The 19,619-nt window shown below is 44.0% G+C and overlaps 1 protein-coding gene across 1 annotated transcript; it reads left to right on the forward strand.

The window, feature by feature from the left end:
* Window positions 1-6,542: 6,542 nt before the first annotated feature.
* On the forward strand, window positions 6,543-7,619 carry LOC134945126 (hemoglobin subunit beta-2-like). The gene is made up of 3 exons (XM_063934211.1): window positions 6,543-6,701; window positions 6,927-7,149; window positions 7,346-7,619. The coding sequence occupies exons 1-3, from the start codon at window positions 6,610-6,612 to the stop codon at window positions 7,472-7,474; spliced, it is 444 nt and encodes a 147-aa protein (XP_063790281.1). The 5' UTR covers window positions 6,543-6,609; the 3' UTR covers window positions 7,475-7,619.
* The last annotated feature ends 12,000 nt before the right edge of the window (window positions 7,620-19,619 follow it).

The following is a 19,619-nucleotide window of genomic DNA, read 5'->3' on the forward strand; positions in this document are numbered from 1 at the left end:
GGGGGGGGGGGGTCGGGCTTGACATGCAGGGCGGACTAGCCCTGTGCTGAGCATCCCCCTGCATGTCTGAGTAACTGATCGTAGATGTGCTAAATAATTTAACAGGTAACAGCGTATAATGATAAAAACTGAACAGTGGGGTAGTGTTCAAAAATAGAAAGAAAACCGTGATTTAAGGCCGACCTTCCCTCAGTCCAGGACCTGTACCTGTCCAGAGCTAAAAAGCGGGCAACGAAGATAGTAAAAGACCAGCTACACCCCGGCCACAGCATTTTTATCCTGCTTCCTTCCGGCAGGCGTTAAAGGGCCGTCCCCACCAGGTCCACCTGAAGCCTCAAAAGTTTCTTTCCCCAAGCGGTCCGCCTGCTGAACTCCTGAACATTGACTGACTAGACGTACATGTAACTAACTTGTGTCCCTATGGTAAACCTATCTGTGTGACTTTACTTGCACCCCCACCACCACCACCACCACCACCACTTGCTTTTCTGTTACCTACTGTAACAGATAAGCATAATCTAATACATACAGATAAGCATAATCTAATACATATATGGATCATAAACTGCTGTGTTGTCCAAGCTTATATACCTGGAGCTGTCTGCACCAGCTTCCTCGATACGCGGAGGCCGCGGCTATATGGGAATTTGACAGTGATGGAAGCTGTCAGCTGAATATACCACTGAGCAGTCCAAGTCGGTCCAAGTCTTCCACCCGGAGCCGCCTGCATCGGCTTATTTGCTTAACGGAAGCCGTGGCTGTACGAGATGCTGAGAGTTCTGGACGCCGACAGCTATTAGACCATTAGACGGATCAGTCTCACAGGTATACAAGTCGCCTTTACAACTTGAATTGGAGCCGTCCACCCATACTGCCCCACGTGGGAGTTATATTAATATTGCTGGCCAGCAATTAACTCAATCCAGACTGCACACATCATATCTGACTTCTTAGCCACTTCTCCAATACGGCAATTTGAATTATATTATACACCATCATGTGGAGACTATGTTAGGAGTCAGATTAGTACTATAATATTTAATAAGTAATTATGTTTCAGAGTTTTTACCTATCGTGCAGTATATATGAATATTGGCACTTAAAAATAACCTCAAATTTATGTTATAATTTGAAGGTACATTGGTATTTTATTATATAAAGGAAACACACCAATGAAATTGTGACTCTTTATTTCATTAAAGTTATCTATATATTGAAACATTCTTTCTCTAATCTGAAACATGGATACAATATAGGATGGGTGTTGTGATCCAATGGATACATGTTCTTTTATGTGACTTGATATGTATATAGAAAAAGAAAAACAGATCCCAGCACTCAAACAACTACCAGATCTACATAAAAGCACCAATAAAGTGAAAAGGAATAATAACAGTACCGTACCAATGATATTCAATTATTCTATTATTCACAATTCAGTCAAAATATTCCAGGTTCTGTAACAGATTGTAACTCCTTCATACAAAAAAGCATTAATACTCATAAAGGAGTACAAGAACAGAGAGAGAAAAAAGTGCAATAGTGCAAATTATCCTTTATTTTAAAACATAATTTTATTTATCCATCACACTTACTCCTAACAGACGAATTTAATGGCACAAATATTTCCTCATAGGCATTAACAGCAACTGGTCTCAAAGTTTCTTCTTTATATTGTTATATTCTTTTTGGCTCTTGATTCTTTTTGTTATATTTCTTCTTTTTTTTACCTCTGTCTTATCTATTAGATTTTAGGTGTTCTTTATACTTTTTATGGTCTGCATTATGTTCTGTCGTTTATCTTGCTTTTTAAAATGTTTTTTTACTTTGTTTTATCTGGTTCTAATATATTATTTTTTTTTTGAGGATTCATTATTTATATACTATAATTATGGACATGTGTGACTGCATATTTGGCTGAATTGTGAATAATGGAATAATGGAATAATTGAATATCATTGTTACGGTACTGTTATTATTCCTTTTCACTTTATTGGTGCTTTTATGTAGAACTGGTAGTTGTTTGAGCGATGGGATCTGTTTTTCTTTTTGTATATACAAATTGCTATTGTTTGGTGCAAGGGGATATGCACTGTGAATTATAGATCTTAGCTGCACTGTTAACAACGTTTGCGCAGGTCCCCATCACCTTGCAAACTTTTATGTGACTTGATATGTTAAGGGATATTAATATCATTAATTACTGTCAAACCTTGTAATTTGCATGGGAGTTGATATAAGCAGTCAATACTATCTGTAATAGAGTATTACACCTAAAGGGGCAGATTTTGGGTCGGATGCACAGTGGCTGTGTTTGTGCGATTCCGTAGCAACCAGATTTAGGGGAACATTTACTAAGCAGTGATAAGAGCAGAGAAGTGAGCCAGTGGAGAAATTTCCCCATCAACCAATCAGCAGCTCTGTATCATTTTATAGTATGCAAATTATAGATGTTACTTCAGTGATGATTGGTTGTCATGGGCAACTTCTCCACTGGCTCACTTCTCTGCTCTTATCACTGCTTAGTAAATGTACCCCTTACTGCCTTACTCTAATGCGAGTCTCCAGTGAGCTAATATGAAGATCCATGCGGCTTCAAGTGAGAAGCTGGACTTCCCACTGTTCTTCCATCCACAGCCGGAATCATCATCATTAGTATTGGCGCTGGTAGCAGCCCCATGCTAGATGCAAGAGATCCATCTGAAACAGGTTTCCCTTCTCCATACTCACTGAACTCAAGCTACATGCCCGCAATACTCCCATAACAATTCTACAAGATAGAACACTTCCGTGCAATCACTTTGTTGCCCGAAGTTTCTACCACAGCAGTTTCATTTCACGCAAAGTCAGATGATGCCAAGATCTGTTAACACAGAATTAGGTGAGCTGGGTTCTCAGAAACGGAGTCCACCTGAACTTCTGGGATCCAAGGAGATCCAAGGCTGAACTCAGATCTCCCCACCTGCCTCTGATCCCAAAACAAGGTAAAATATCCTCTTCCGGCTGCCTCATCTTGCGGGTTTTGGATTCAGGTGCCAAATTTCAAAAGTCCCATTAAAATCAATGGGCTCACCGCTGATTGGTTGGGAGAGCTGTACTCACGGCTCTCAGCCAAATGTACACTGCAGATCTCAGACCATCATCATTCTCACAGACACCACACATCCTCACAGACATTTACCATCGGGAGGACCCTCCTGCCTGCTGTCACAGTAAGTGCACAATTGGTGCATCCAACCCAAACCGTATCCGACCTGCACTGTAACCTGCACTCTATATCTGACCCACACTGTATCCAAACTGCACTTTAACCCACACTGTAACCAACCCGCACTCTATGCAACTTACACTGTATCATATCTGCACTGTAAGCCACAGTGTATCGAACTTACACTGTATCTGTCTTGCACTGTATCCAACCTCACTCTAACCTGCACTGTATGTAACCTGCAATGTAACCAGCACTCTATATTACCCGCACTGTAACCATCATTGTATCTGACCCACATTGTAACCAGCACTGTATCCAACCCACACTGTATCCAACCTGCAATGTCACCAGTACTCTATATGACTCACACTGTATCCGAACTGCACTGTAACCCGCACTGTATCTGACCCACATTGTAACCTACACTGTATCCGACCCACAACGTATCAAACCTGCAATGTAACCAGCATTGTATGTGACCCACATTGAATATGACCTACACTGTATCCAACCAGCACTGTATCTGACCTGCAATGTAACCAGCATTGTATCCAAGCCACTGCTGGACCATGGACTGACAAAATAGGCAGCCCCCCCAAAAGGAAGTGGGCAGAGCTGTAGACAATGTAGGTGGAGTTACAGAGGGGGTGATGCATAAATTGGTTGTGTAAAATGTTTTAAAAATAAAAGGGGATGCAGGGAGGGCTGGATCTATTGGGGGCACAGGGATGACCAGTGGGAGAGGGGCACAGGGCAGGGAAAGCTGGACTTTAATCAGGGCACAGAGCCAGGAAGGCTTGACATGGGGGGCACAGGACAGGGAAGACTGGACATGGGGGCACAGGGCAGAGAAGGTTGGACCTGGGCGGTGGCACAGTACAGGGAATAATGGATCTGGCGGGGCACAGGGCAGAACGGGCTGGGCTTTGGCAGGGTGTCAAAAGGCATCCACCGAGGCATGCACTTGGGACAAGAGAACCAGCTGATGGTGGGAGGCAGCCTCCAAAGACCCCTTTGCTCTCCGGGAACACCAAGCTGCCTGGCTGCAGATCACAGACCGAAGCAATCCACAGAAAAATAAAAGAAGAAAGAAATGCTAGGTGCTTACGTTTTCAGTCTAATTAGAAAGACATCTGAATACAGCTCATAAGAGAGGGGAGGCTGACTCCTATTGGAAACTAACAAGAGAAGAAGAACTGGAAGCATAATCAGATTTAAGTTTACTGGGTCAATAACAATACAACAAAGTAAAAAGGATATTAAAAACAATATGTCAATTAATGGGAATCTACAGCATACACATAATAAACAATGTTAAATGAATACATCAAATACAGCAATGATACTCTGAGAACCAGACTGATGGTGATTTGTAACACTGTAGCAATGGAGTCAGTTGTTGCAATAAACAGAAATGGGTTAAAAGAGAATCCTTTTAAATGTAGCAATTTGCACAATCAAGTTAAAAGACCTTTCACTTGCCTTGTGAATATAGAGTTTGTTGAAGAAAAACACATTTTAACTGGGCTTGAATATACTGTACTCACAAAAAATAATGATTTTTAATAGGGGTTTCCCATGGTAAGCATATATAAAATAGGTTGATGCATTGGTTGCCCGTAGTAACATCTGGTGATAACTACTGTATAGCACTATAATTATTACATGTGGAGCATAAGACCCGGGTCTAATTCCAGAAGATTTATGAGAGATGCAGCTGGCCAAAATGATACCTGATGCAATAGCTGCAGAATGGTGCCGGTGTAGTGGTTGGCTGTCTGGGACCTCAGACCCACTTGCACTGCTCCAGTGTAGGTGGTGAAAAGATCCTGTTTGGTTGCACAATCAGAGCGGGATTAGATAGCAGGGGTCTATTTACTAAACTTTGTAGAGAGATAAAGTGGACAGAGATTAAGTACAAACTAATCAGCTCCTAACTGCCATGTTTCAGGCTACAGTATGTTTGGGAAATGTCAGTTTAAGCTTAGTACATAGACCCCTAAATTCCTACTGGACTGCACATGCAATAATCTGGAAAGCAGGATTTAAGATCAGCTCAGCTGGCAATTGGAAGCTGTGCTGTGTTAGATATCAGTGCTGGCTTAGTAGCAGATCCCAGAAAAGACAGTGGTGGCTGGCAGCATCTCTAATTCAGCGCTGGCCGCAGGCCAATCACACAGCTTGCTGTCTACTAGTCCAAATTCGAAGCTGGCGCTGTCTGTCTCCATGCTGGCTGCTGGACTGGGATCTTCTACAGGGCCCCCTCTGTGTCTGGGCCCGGAATGCCTGACCCACTGTTACCCACTCAATATTTAACTGTTTGTTCCAAAGTATTCCACACTGTGACCTGCAGACAGGGAAAACTGTTTTTATGGTTGGGTAAATTTTGAGGAGTTGCTCAACAAAAAAGCTAACTGATCAGGGCTTTAAATGGGCACAGAGTGCCAGAAATCAGTTGTCCAGGGCCCCAGGAGGGTTTGGATACTGATAATAGGCATGTGCTGGGGTTTGGTATATAATACTGCCCCCCGGTATGCCGAATGTCACTATCTCGACATTGGCAACCCAAGCGGTGGAGTGCTATGCTCGCCACTGATTCTTTGTCCCTCTATGGGTGTCGTGGATGCCCATAGAAGGGGAATGACCTACCTTGCCAATCAGGGTTAGCTTACTTTATTAGGCAGTGTCGGAATTTTAATCTCCAGGATGCTCCTGCCAGTATTTGCACAGCGGGCATCCAAAGCGCCAAGATTTTTGTATGTAATCCCTTTTATAAATTGTACTATCTTCTCATGAATGGATTTACTATTAAAGTAAGTTTAAACATGTCCCAACATCACAATGCTAGACTGAATGTTTCATAAGAGCACAGGGTTAATAGGAAATATGCATGCAATGGATATTATATTTATGTATAATTTTCATCTTTGTATACAGTATTATAATATTTAAATATTGGTGTTTAAACAAATAACTTGCATGTTACAACACCCCAAAGGCTGGGAATCACTGAGTAATATACCAAGCCATGTATCATTAATATATTGTTAATTTCACCTCTTGAATATAGGAATGATATTTTCTTTAGATCTATATTTGCCAGCTCTTAATTTTACACAATATCCTTTATTCTTCCATTTTTTTCTAAAATAAATCTAAAATACATATTTAGTTTTAGTAAAATTATTTTTATTTGCTGCTCAATGTAGAAGTGGAAGGGGGCGGTGGCACAGAAGTGGGTGAGGTGGGTGTGAAGATAAATGTTTCACTGCAGCCAATAGATAAACAGTAAAGGGGAGGGAAGGTCTATGTACAACATATATAACCTAAAGAGTTAGGAGAACTTAATATCAGGTTCTTTCCACAGAAGCTTGACACAAAATACCACAGCATCCACCATGGTCCACTTTGATGATAATGAGATTAAGTGCATTAACAGTACATGGACTCAAGTAGATCCTAAAGTTGTTGGAGGAGAGGCTCTTTCTAGGTGAGTAACAGCAAGAAGATAATAAAGTAATGTAGTACAACTAGTCTGTATGCATTTCCTGTGATGTTTAGTTTCTATATCAGACTATTCTACTGTGTTCATATCATACAACACAGAATTTTATTACCAGCCATCACTTATGGCATACATAGATAAGGATAGTTTCACACATCCATTTCTTGTCCAGTAATATATCATACATAAACTATATTTTTTTCTGAACAGGCTTCTTATTGTCTACCCCTGGACCCAAAGATACTTTCCTGGCTTTGGTGACCTGGGTTCCGCTGATGCCATCTGCCACAATGCCAAGGTGATAGCTCATGGTGAAAAGGTTGTGCGGTCTATCGGTGAAGCCTTACATCACCTGGACAACATCAAGGGGCACTATGCCAAGCTGAGCGTTTACCACTCTGAGAAGCTGCATGTGGATCCAGCCAACTTCAGGGTAAATGATGAAATAGAAATTTACATATTTGATGACTGACGCCCATACAGCAGAATGATTAATTCTATGCTTGTTGTTTCCATGTCATAGTAGTCTCTATATTCACTTTAAAACTATATTTTACAACAGATTCCGACAATTTACAAAAGAGAAACTTATGTTTTTTGTATCTTAATTTATTTTGTATCTCTTTCAGCGTTTTGGACGCGTCCTGATCATTGTCCTGGCTCATATCTTCCAAGATGCATTTACCCCAGAAGTCCAGACTGCCTTTGAGAAGGCATTCTGTGTGATTGCTGACGCTCTGAGCAAGGGCTACGTCTAAATCATCCTTACACCAGCAATAAGGAGTCTCACGCTACAAGTCTACATCCCTGCACAGCATAAACCTGCAAGAATATCAATGATCTTCAGTGTTAGAAATGTAGTGATTTAAATAAGCTCCCAATAAAATCAAGTGTTCTCCAAAACATGGCAGTGTGTTTGATCTGTGTAATACATAACATATACTGCATTATTTTATTTTGTTATGACATTGCTGCACTGTACCCCAGTATAACATATGAAGGATTCATATGAAGGGCAAAAGTATACATTTCATTTACCATAGAGCTTAGTAATAGAAAGTGTGGTCATTATAGCACAAAGGTTCAATATGCTGAAGTACAAAATAAAAGTGAAAGGGTGATATAATTGTTCAAGCAGTATTAGGGGTCTATTTATGAAGCAGTGAAAAGAGTGGAGAAGTGAGCCAGTGGAGAAGTTGCCCATGGCAAGCATTCAGTGTTGAGGTAACATATATAAAGTGCGTTCTATAAACTTATACATAGCAGCTGATTGGTTGCCATGGGCAACTACTTCCCTACTCCACGCTTTTCACTGCTTCATGAATAGACTTCTTTGAGAGGTGTTGTTTAAAAGCTTCATCAGGTCTTCGATTGTATCAAACACGAAAACTCCCTTATTCTTTTTATATACTGAATATAGATCAAATGCTGTGCATATTAAATGTTCCAGCTTCCAAAAGTGTGAGTGTAATTTAATTTTTTTTATTTTTGTTGTTTCTAGGTATTACACAATACTAGACTTTATTTGATTCAGAAAAAATAATTACGTTTTGTATTAAATTACCCCATTGAACGTAGACAGTCATTGCCCATACAGTACATGAAAAATGATTTTGTAGGCAGCTACTTAAATAAAGAAATATTCATTCTTTAAAAGACATTGAAAACCTACTATTGTCAAAAATGACTTGTGTACTTTTATGACTAAATTCAAGTTGGAAAAGATAGAAAATATAATTTTAAAAGGAGCTTTGCAAGGGTAGCATACTGTACTGTATGTGCAAGGTTTATGGTAGGAGAAAACAGAACTACAGTGTATACGTGCCAAGTTTACACTAGTATAAAGGTAGTTTATGTTCCTGGTTTATGCCTGGAGATATGACTAGACAATGGGGGTAATTCTGAGTTGATCGCAGCAGCAAGTTTGTTAGCAATTGGGCAACACCATGGGGGTAATTCCAAGTTGATCGCAGCAGGATTTTTTAGATAGCAATTGGGCAAAACCATGTGCACTGCAGGGGAGGAAGATATAACATGCGCAGAAAGAGTTAGATTTGGGTGGGTTATTTTATTTCTGTGCAGGGTAAATACTGGCTGCTTTATTTTTACACTGCAAATTAGATTGCAGATTGAACACACCCCACCCAAATCTAACTCTCTCTGCACATGTTATATCTGCCACACCTGCAGTGCAAATGGTTTTGCCCAACTGCTAACAAATTTGCTGCTGCGATCAACTCAGAATTACCCCCAATGTCAGTATAAATGCTAAAGTTTCAGTACTCAATTTATACACAGTATTGTTTTTACATAATTCTGATGACAGTGTCATTAATCCACAATGCAGTACTGTACATAATTACCTATTATTGTTCAAATGATTTGGTTATTAAATTTCTGCATTGTGCGTAGTATATACTGCATATTGGTGGTCATTCCGAGTTGTTCGCTCGTTGCCGATTTTCGCTACGCTGCGATTTGTTGCTAAATGCGCATGCGCATGGTACGCACGCATGCGCTTAGTTATTTAACTAAAAACTTAGCAGTTTTGCTGTTGATCATGCGGCGCTTTTCAGTCGCACTGCTGATCGGTGAGTGATTGACAGAAAAGGGGCGTTTCTGGGTGGTAACTGAGCGTTTTCCGGGAGTGTGCTAAAAAACGCAGGCGTGTCAGGGAAAAACGCGGGAGTGCCTGGAGAAACGGGGGAGTGGCTGGCCAAACGCAGGGCATGTTTGTGACGTCAAACCAGGAACTAAATGGACCGAGCTGATCGCAATCTAGGAGTAGGTCTGGAGCTACTCAGAAACTGCAAGAAAATATTTAGTAGCAATTCTGCTACTCTTTCGTTCGCTATTCTGCTAAGCTAAGATACACTCCCAGAGGACGGCGGCCTAGCGTTTGCAATGCTGCTAAAAGCAGCTAGCGAGCGAACAACACGGAATGAGGGCCATTGTGTATGATGTTTCTTATAACAATCAATAGATGGCGCTGTGCTAGTGTAATACAGATTTTGTGGCAGAAATTAAATCAATCAGGATACAGTATGTTAATTCAAAACATTTATCAACTAACAATAAATAATAAATAAAGGATAGATAAATAGATAGATAGATAGATAGATAGATAGATAGATAGATAGATAGATAGATAGATAGATAGATAGATAGATAGATAAAAGCAAACAACAATCAAGAGGGTTCTCAAATGTAAATAAATTTATTTTATTTTAAATCATCCATAAATACGTGATGAAGAATGAAAGTCCTTAATAATTGTAAGTGTTGTAAATCTTCAAACAGTGGAACCAGGTCAATTTCTCAAAGAGCAGAGATGGGGTATGTCCCAACGGAAAGAAGCATTACTTCAATTAAGTGTGGAACTAGTTTTCAGGCTTATGGACTCTCCATATAGAGGTGATTATTAAGGGTGATCCTGTATTCAGGCGCCGGCGCTACCTGCTCTGCAAAGGGATGCAGAGCAGACAGGCCCCGGGCTAGAGAGGCGCTCTCCCTGCTGCTCTACATAAATGTTGCCGTCGATGCGCCTGTCATGCAGTGGCACCAGCAGCTGTGTGGATATGGGGGGTCATTCCGAGTTGATCGCTCGCTAGCTAGTTTTAGCAGCCGTGCAAACGCTATGACGCCACCCACTAGGGAGTGTATATTAGCTAGCAGAAGTGCGAACACATGTGCAGCCGAGCTCTGCAAATAAAGTTTGTGCAGTTTCAGAGTACCTCTGAACCCACTCAGCGCTTGCGATCACTTCAGCCTATTCGTGTCCGGATTTGACGTCATACACCCGCCCAGCGAACGCCCAGTGAACGCCCAGCCACACCTGCGTTTTTTCAGACACACCTGCGTATTTGCAAACACTCCCTGAAAACGATCAGTTGACACCCAGAAACGTCCCCTTCCTGTCAATCTTCTTGCGGTCGTCAGTGTGACTGAAAACTTTGCTAGAACCTGTGCACAACCATAACAGGCTTTGTCCGCATTGCGGCCCATACGCAAATGCCTATTTTTAGCCTGATCGCTGCTCTGCAAACAACAGCAGTTAGCGATCAACTCGGAATGACCCCCATGGTGCGCCAGCTAAGCACTTTATTGGACTCCTGACCAGCAGTCACATACAGTACAGCGGTCAAGCTTCGGTAGCCCCCTCCAGATAGATTGTGGTAAGCCCCGCCCCTCTGCACTGTAGCACCTGCTATTGCTGCTGCGGCCACCCTGAGGCCCCCAGAGTTCAACAGCTGCGGTCGCAAGAGCATAAGCTCTCCTGGCCTGGCTCCAAGTAAGTCAACAAATTATACAAGGCAGACGTGGGCAGAGGCATGTAGCACTGGAGCTGTGCTTCAGGTCACCAGGCAGGGGTAGTGCACAGGGACGCAAGCAGCCACAGTAGTATACCCAAGAGACTCTGGGATTATTGTGTTCTGTCACTATTCCCTCCTCCCGTGTTCTGTCACTAATGTATCCCGCACTATATTGTAACTATTTCACCCCCCGTGTCCTGTCACTGTTTCACCCGTGTTGTCACTATTGTCACTATTTCACCCCCCCCCCCAATACTCCCCCCCCCCCAGTGTTCTCATGAAAGGCGACAGGTGGGGTCGGAGATGACACGTGTACCTGGCTCCAATGATCAGAGAGGCCCCAAGGATAACGTCACTTAGTGCACGGCATGCATGTGAGCCTTCTTGTCCAAATAGGACAGCGAGCAGTAGTTGGTGTGGGCACAGCCTCAGAGTGACAGGAGCCTCTCACACACAGTGACTGTGTTGTGTGAGTATGCACCCTCTCTTCTAGGTCCAGCTCTGTTGCAGAAAATTACGGAACATGGCAGCAGCTCCATTGGCCAGGATTCCCGTGCCCTGTGCCGGCCTCTTCTGGTGGGATGGGAGGTGAGTATCTCCCCAGGGTATGAGTGCTTTAGGATTGGGTGAGGGGGCTGGGAGACACAGACTGTGGGGGAGGAAGGAGAGGTATACATATTTATAATTGAGTATAAGTATATTGATATATTTATAAAACTGTTTCTTATATAGCACAGAAAACTCTGTTGCACATATATATATATATATATATATATATATATATCTCTGAGGGGGCCCCAGAGATATCACTGTACTGGGCCACAAGATTTCTGTTGCCGGCCCTGGGTGTTCTGTCACTGTTTCACCCCTGTGTTGTCACTGTTCCCCACCCCCTGGTATTCTGTTCTGTCACTGTTTCACCCCTGTGTTGTCACTGTTCCCCACCCCCTGGTGTTCTGTCACTGTTTCACCCCTGTGTTGTCACTATTCCCCACCCCCTGGTGTTCTGTCACTGTTTCACCCCTGTGTTGTCACTATTCCCCACCCCCTGGTGTTCTGTCACTGTTTCACCCCTGTGTTGTCACTATTCCCTACCCCCTGGTGTTCTGTCACTGTTTCACCCCTGTGTTGTCACTGTTTCACCCCCCCTCGTGTTCTGTCACTATTTCACCCCCATTGTATTCTATCCCAGCCATTGTGTAAGCCGCCTCCTCTGTGTTCTGCCACTGTTTCGCCGGGTTGGGATTGTGTGACCACTGGTCACCATACCGATGCTGGGATCCCGGCTGTTAGGTGGTCGCCGGGGGAAGCGAGTGCAACAAAGCCCCTTGCGGGCTTGCTGCGCTCACCACGCAGCAGCCTTGGTGGCTCACTATGCTCGCCACAGGTTCTATTTCAACTCTATTGGTGTCGTGGACACCCATGAGTGGATATAGTCCCTGTTGATCAGCATGCCAACTGGCGGGCTATTAAGGGTTTGGGATCCCAGCGTCGGTATTGTGAGGAGTCAGTATTGTCAGGAGATTGCTTGTCACATAACCGCATCCCAATTCACCCCACGTGTTGTCACTATTTCACCCCCTCCTGTGTTCTGTCACTGTTTCACCCCGTACCCCATTTTCTGTTACTATTTCACCCCACTTGTGTTCTATCCCAGCAATTGTGCAACCCCCCTCCTCTGTGCTCTGTCACTATTTCTCCCCCCTCTGTGTTCTATCACTGTTTACACACACACACACACACACACACACACACACACACACACACACACACACACCCTGTGTTCTGTCACTGTTTCACACCACCGTCTGTGTTTTGTCCCAGCTATTGGGTCACTCCCCCCATTCAGTAGTATATTAAGGCGCAATTTTATAGTTTGCAGGGGGGCGCCGTACATTCTAGCACCGGCCCTGCCTGTATTCGACCCTCACACCAGAAAAGACACCCAAACATTTATTGAAAAAAATTGATACAAGAATTCTTTTTTTTTTTGTGCTTACACATAGGGGGTAATTCCAAGTTGATCGCAGCAGGAATTTTTTTTAGCAGTTGGGCAAAACCATGTGCACTGCAGGGGAGGCAGATATAACATGTGCAGAGAGAGTTAGATTTGGGTGGGTTATATTGTTTCTGTGCAGGGTAAATACTGGCTGCTTTATTTTTACACTGCAATTTAGATAGCAGATTGAACTCACCACACCCAAATCTAACTCTCTCTGCAAATGTTATATCTGTTCCCCCTGCAGTGCACATGGTTTTGCCCAACTGCTAACAGAATTCCTGCTGCGATCAACTTGGAATTACCCCCATAATTCTTATAAGGATATGGTTTTGCAACACTGAGAGTAGGATGTATCACCACCTATCTCACCCTAACTGGCAGGGCTGTCTCTACCTGAAATAGGACAACATGGACAAAAGGTCGACATGGAAAAAGGTCGACATGAGTTCTTTATGTTTTTTTGTGTCATTTTCTTTGAAGAGTGACCGGGAACCCCAATTAGTGCACGGTGTCCCCTTGCATGGCTCGCTTTGCTCGCCAATTGTAGTCCACATGGATCGTAAAGTATGAAAAAGTAATCAAAATGAAAAAAAAGTTAAAAACTCATGTTGACCTTTTACCGTGTCGACCTGGTTCATGTTGACATTTTTCCATGTTGACCTATTTCAGGTGTCGACCTAAGGTGTGTCGACCAATTGGTGTCGACCTTGAGTCCAGATACCCTTTTCATATGGGCTAAATGGGCACTTTCCCAAGGGCCCCAGGAGTATAAGGGTCCTAGGCTGATAGCTGGGGGTCCACTTTTTCCAGGGGTACCAGATTTTTTAAAATCGGCCCTGGGAAACCAGATATATCCGGCATCAAAGCAGTGGTCCCCATCCGAGCCTGTTTATTACTATTCCCAACCAGATATCTCAGGTTATGTCTGATTTAGAGTTTTTCTGAGGATATACTCCAAATGGGACTCTTCCCTTTCAGTGGACACTGGCAGCTTGTCTCTACTATGCCCAGAACCAGAGATATCAGCCTTCCAGCAGCTGGTGCTTGCTCCGGCTCCACACACCTGGTATGCAGTTTTATACGCAGTATTCGTCGGACCTGTTTTATACGCAGTACCTGTCTTAAGCCCTCCCAGATACAGAGGGAAACATCTATGCATATCTATATGTGATACCCGGGCAAATAAAGGACAATGTTATTGGGTGAGTAGATGATCTTTTACCTGGTGATTATGTCCGCTTTACACTATCTGTGTACCGGGATACCAACTTAAGATGGAAGTTCGTTCACGATACTTCGGAGATGTAAGGGATATACGTCTGCACAAGTGGGTTGTTCAGGGAGCAGTCAACTCAACTTCGGTTTATTAAAGGCATTGGGGTTATCAAACAACTTGAATAATAGTAATACGTTACAGTAAATCATCAAGTACAGATAATAAACAGTTGGTCTTCACACCGTAGATTATGCCAATACTGTCATAGACTGTTTAATTATTCAGGTGTTGCATATCCCATCACCGTCCTTCTCAGCAGTTATGCACGTTTACCTGAATTGGTTATATTGACTTATTATACTATTCAAACCTTAACTCAAATATTCAAGCTGTTACCATCAAAATATGCATGCATAAGAAAAACAGTTTGTTACCAGTTACAATTATCTGATTACCCTTACTGAGTATCCCATGTATTCAGAAGTATTAGTACAACTTATGTTCTTCCGCCTGTGCACAGGTCTGTAACCCCCTTTAGAGTGTGTCCACACGTGGATATATATGCATATATATATTTAGTCTTTCTTAGACATGTCCCTGTAGTGTAAATAAAGGCCTGTCCTCTCTGTGGCCACACTGAGGGAAAACTGATCCACTGCCTTTCCCATTCACTCTGGGTAGTTCTGTTCAGGCCTCCTTTGCACTGTAACCTGGCTGTCACAGTTCATCTGATGTACAATGTCACTGGTCTGTAAGGCCTGGCAGATAAGCATCGGTGGCACCAGCACTGTGTGTGCTGTCCTTTCTACTAAGACTTAGGGCATTTAATGTAAGAGGAGGCAGTTTGTGCTATTGCTGGCAACAAGTTATGCTGTGCCACAGACAAAAGTGGTTCTATACTCCTGGAGTAGTGCCAGCTGCAATGTTTGTAGACAGTGTGTGAGCAGGGACCCTGTTTACTTGTACAGAATCCTCCCTGAGGATGGAGTTACCTCTCAGTGCTGTCTCTGGCTGCTGTATTCACAGCACTGTCTCTGCATGGATAGGGCATTCTCTGTAGCTGCTACTTCCTCTGTTCTTATATGGGCAGTGAGCTGTTACTGATGAAACCTCACTGATCTCACTCCCTCTCTCTCCAGAGGAGTTCCTTGCTGTTGCTGCTGGGACTTGCACAATGATACTAGTGCTGACAGGATACTCTGGAACTGACACACAGGAACTCAGCCTCTGCAACTCACTCAGGATCCCACTGCTTGTTCTGCTGTCCTCTCTGCTGTCCCAGCTTACAGCACCCCCCAGTCCTCACACCAATCTCTCCATCACTCCACCCTTCCTCTGGGTTCTCTCTAGGGATTGGCCAATCAGATGAGAGGTGTGGGCTGTGTCCTCCATCACACCATCCACTGTTGCTAGGCTCCAAGAAAAAGGGGGGAAAGGGTAAAGCTGCAGGTTATGTCTGTTTATATGGCAGCCCAGAGTATACAGCTGTCCTTTTTGGCAAAAAGTCTGGGCTACACAGGTTCTCATAGGGTCCTACATGGAGCACCTGGTACAATAAGGCAATGTACATGTCAGTTGAAGGGAGCATGAGTCCTGTAAGTTCTGGGGGATACCACATATATAGTGTGTGTGTGTGTGTGTGTGTGTGTGTGTGTGTGTGTGTGTGTGTGTGTGTGTGTGTGTGTGTATGTGTGTGTGTGTGTGTGTGTGTATATATATATATATATATATAAAAAACAAAAGAATATCAAGACCGCACACAAAGCCATTAGATTAAAGCCAATAATGTACGTGGTGCAAGGCAGCAATATTAATATAAACGCTCCCTTTCCCAGCATAGCAGAAAAAAGTAAACAAGCCAGCACTCACGTATTTAATGATAAAAATGAAGGGTTTAATCCTTAGCCCGGCTTGGTCACACACAGTATCTCACAAGTACAGCCCGCCAGCTCCGACAGCTGTTTCAACCTATGTCTGGTTTTCCTCAGGGGCTCCGTACAGCCCGCCAGCTCCGACAGCTGTTTCAACCTATGTCTGGTTTTCCTCAGGGGCTCCCTTGAGCAGCCGCCTCTGAAGGGACTCTGAGCGCAGCATTCCCCCCACACTGCCACAATCACAGGTCTCTGAGTCCTGCTTGTGCCTGTCTCCCACCACCGCTGCCTCTGCAGGGGACTCAGGAGCGCTGCCGCCAGCTCCAGGATGTCTGCCTCTCTCTGCCTTTACACTCAGCCTTCCTGGAATCTACCCTCGATGCCAGATCCAGTGCTGCAAGTATGGCGGTATGGGGTGGTACGGCGTACTGGTAAGAAATTCCTAACCGGTACGCAGTACGGCCGGGCCGTACACCATACCTGCATCCCGCTGTTGTGTGAGTGAAGGAGAGCACAGCGCAGCACCTCTCCTGTCCCTCAATTCTCTGTGATGTCCGGTCTCCGGCGGCGGGTTGAATCTCAATAAGGCACCAGTTTGCTAGCCAATCAGAGCTTGCGGACCGGCAGCTGTCGCCAGAGATCAGACTTCATGAGCATGTATATCTGGCACTGAGGGGCAATGTATATCTGACACTGGGGCAATGTGTATGTGGCACTGTGGAGCAATGTATATCTGGCACTGTGGGGCAATGTATATCTGACACTGGGGCAATGTGTATCTAACACTGTGGGGCAATGTATATCTGGCACTGTGGGGGCATTTGTGTATCTGGCACTGTGGGTGCATTTGTGTATCTGGCACTCTGGGGCACTGTATATCTGACACTGGGGCATTTGTGTATCTGGCACTGTGGGGCAATGTGTATCTGGAACTGTGGGGCAATGTATATCTTGCACTGTGGGGGCATTTGTGTATCTGGCACTGTGGGGGCATTTGTGTATCTGGCACTGTGGGGGCATTTGTGTATCTGGCACTCTGGGGCAATGTGAATCTAACACCGTGGGGCAATGTATATCTGGCACTGTGGGGCATTGTATATCTGACACTGGAGCAATGTGTATCTGGCACTGTGGGGTCATTTGTGTATCTGGCACTGTGGGGGCATTTGTATATCTGGCACTCTGGGGCAATGTGAATCCGACACTGTGGGGAAATGTATACCTGGCACTCTGGGGAAATGTATATCTGGCACTCTAGGGCAATTTAGATCTGGCACTGTGAGGCAACGTGTATCTGGCACTATTGGGGTCATATATGTATCACGCCCCCATTTTCATTGGCCATACCACATGTGGCATTTTGCCACACCCATTTTTTTGACGCATGCACCGTATCTATAGGAGATTTTTTCTACTTGCACCACTGGCCGTATCATTCCCCACCCTGCAGTTTGGGAGAGAAGTGATGACATCAGACTTCTCTCCCTGTCCCGGCTTACTCAGTTTCCCACACTGCCCTGCACCCCGCTCAGCACTGCGAGGAGCTGCTAGCTTTGAGAGGAGGAGGACACTTGGGCAGACTGCACAGTTTTCCATCCCCTTTGACTTGGTGAGTTAGCAGCACTGCAGTGCCACTCATGTATATAGAGAATTTTGTTTTCACCCCTTCTCAACCCCCATGCTGATGAGGGCTGAACTTGGACTGAAACGGCACAAGGAGTGTCACTATGCATCTCAGCAACCCCCAAAACTATAGATTTTTACATGTCATCTCCTTCCCACCCCGACCCCTGGGGGTGGTAGGGGTGTCTTACCCCCACAGTATTTTTTTCCAGATTGTAAGTCATATGTGTACTAAGTTTAGTGCAAATTGCTCCAGGCATTCCAGAGTTATGCTGGAACATACACACATACATCCATTTTTATATATATATATAGATATATATATACTGTATATATATAATAATAATTATTATTTTTTATTATCCTTTATATTGTGCCACAAGGAATCCGCAGCACCCAATTACAGAGTACATAAATGAAAAATCAAAACAGGACAATAGTGGCTTACATTCTAATGGGGAGGGGCAGACAGACAGGGATGACACAGATGGGCTAGACGGTAATTGTGGAACAGTGGGTTAGAATGAGATTAGGTGGAGAGTCTGAGGGGTAGAGGTAATGAATTTCAGAGAAGGGGAGCAGCATGTGAGAAAATCTTGAAGGTAGGAGTGGGAGGAAGCAATCAGTCAGTCAGCAGGAGAGGCCGCGTGCATTAGCAGAGTGAAGAGGACAGGTGGCAGTGTAAAGGGAGATAAGGTCAGAGATGTAGATGGGAGAGGAGTGAATGAGAGCTTTGTAAGTGAGTGTAAGAAGTTTCAATTGGATTCTGAAAGATAATTGAAGCCAGTAAAGGCTTGTAGGAGAGGGAAGGTGGACGTAGTACGTTTGATGAGGAAGATGAGCCGGGCTGCAGTATTGAGGATAGATTGGAGTGGAGAGAGGTAATTGTCAGGGATGCCAGTTAGGAGAGTATTACAGTAATCCACCCTGGGGATGAATAATGAGTGGATAATCGTCTTAGTGACATCCTGGGTGAGAAAGGGTTTAATTCGGGGAAATATTTTTGAGATGAAAATGGCAGATTTTTGAGAGGTGCTGAATTTGTGGTTTGAAGGAGAGGGAGGAGTCAAGGATTATTCCAAGACAGCACACTTGGGGGCTAGAGTAGATAGTCGTGCCTTCAATAGATAATTAAATTGTGGAGGTGAGGTTGTGCGGGAGGGTGGGAAAATGATCAGTTCAGTCTTAGACATGTTGAGTTTAAGAAAACAGTGGGACATCCAGAAAGAAATAGCAGAGAGACAGTTCTAGATACGATTGAGGAGAGCAGGGAAGAAGTCAGGGGAGGAAAGGTACAGTAGATTTGAGTGTCATCAGCAGAGAAATGATATTGGTAGTTAAAAAAGCTAATGAGTTCACCTAAAGAGGATGTATAGAGAAAGAAAAGAAGAGGACCAAGAACAGAACCTTGGGGGATGCCTACAGTTAATAGAAGTGTGTGTGTGTGTGTGTGTGTGTGTGTGTGTGTGTGTGTGTGTGTGTGTGTGTGTGTGTGTGTGTGGGGGGGGGGTGGCCTCATGAAAGAAGACAGAGAAGGAATGGTCACAGAGGTAGGAGGGCAGAAAAGAAAGGGCAGTATCATGCAGACCAAGGGAGTGAAGGATTTGCAGAAGGAGAGGGTGGTCCACAATGTTAAAAGCAGCAGAGAGGTCAAGAAGAATAAGCAGAGAATAGTGTCCCTTAAATTTGGTTGCATGAAGGTCATTGCAGAGTTTTTTGAGGGCAGTTTCACTGAAATGGAGAGAACTGAAACCATACTGAAATGGATCAAGCATTGAGTGGGAGGAAAGAAAGGCAGTAGACAACACGCTCAAGGAGTTTGGAGGCAAAAGGGAGGAAAGAGATGGGTCAGTAGTTGGAGAGGGTGTTTGGATCAAG

The sequence above is a fragment of the Pseudophryne corroboree genome, chromosome 7 (assembly GCF_028390025.1).
Source record: "Pseudophryne corroboree isolate aPseCor3 chromosome 7, aPseCor3.hap2, whole genome shotgun sequence".
Taxonomy (NCBI): domain Eukaryota; kingdom Metazoa; phylum Chordata; class Amphibia; order Anura; family Myobatrachidae; genus Pseudophryne; species Pseudophryne corroboree.

Coding starts and splice junctions, on each gene's coding strand:
- LOC134945126 (XM_063934211.1), top strand. CDS start 6,610: ATGGTCCACTTTGATGATAATGAGATTAAGTGCATTAACAGTACATGG. Junction 6,702..6,926: donor GGAGGAGAGGCTCTTTCTAG/GTGAGTAACAGC, acceptor TTTTCTGAACAG/GCTTCTTATTGTCTACCCCT. Junction 7,150..7,345: donor TGGATCCAGCCAACTTCAGG/GTAAATGATGAA, acceptor TATCTCTTTCAG/CGTTTTGGACGCGTCCTGAT.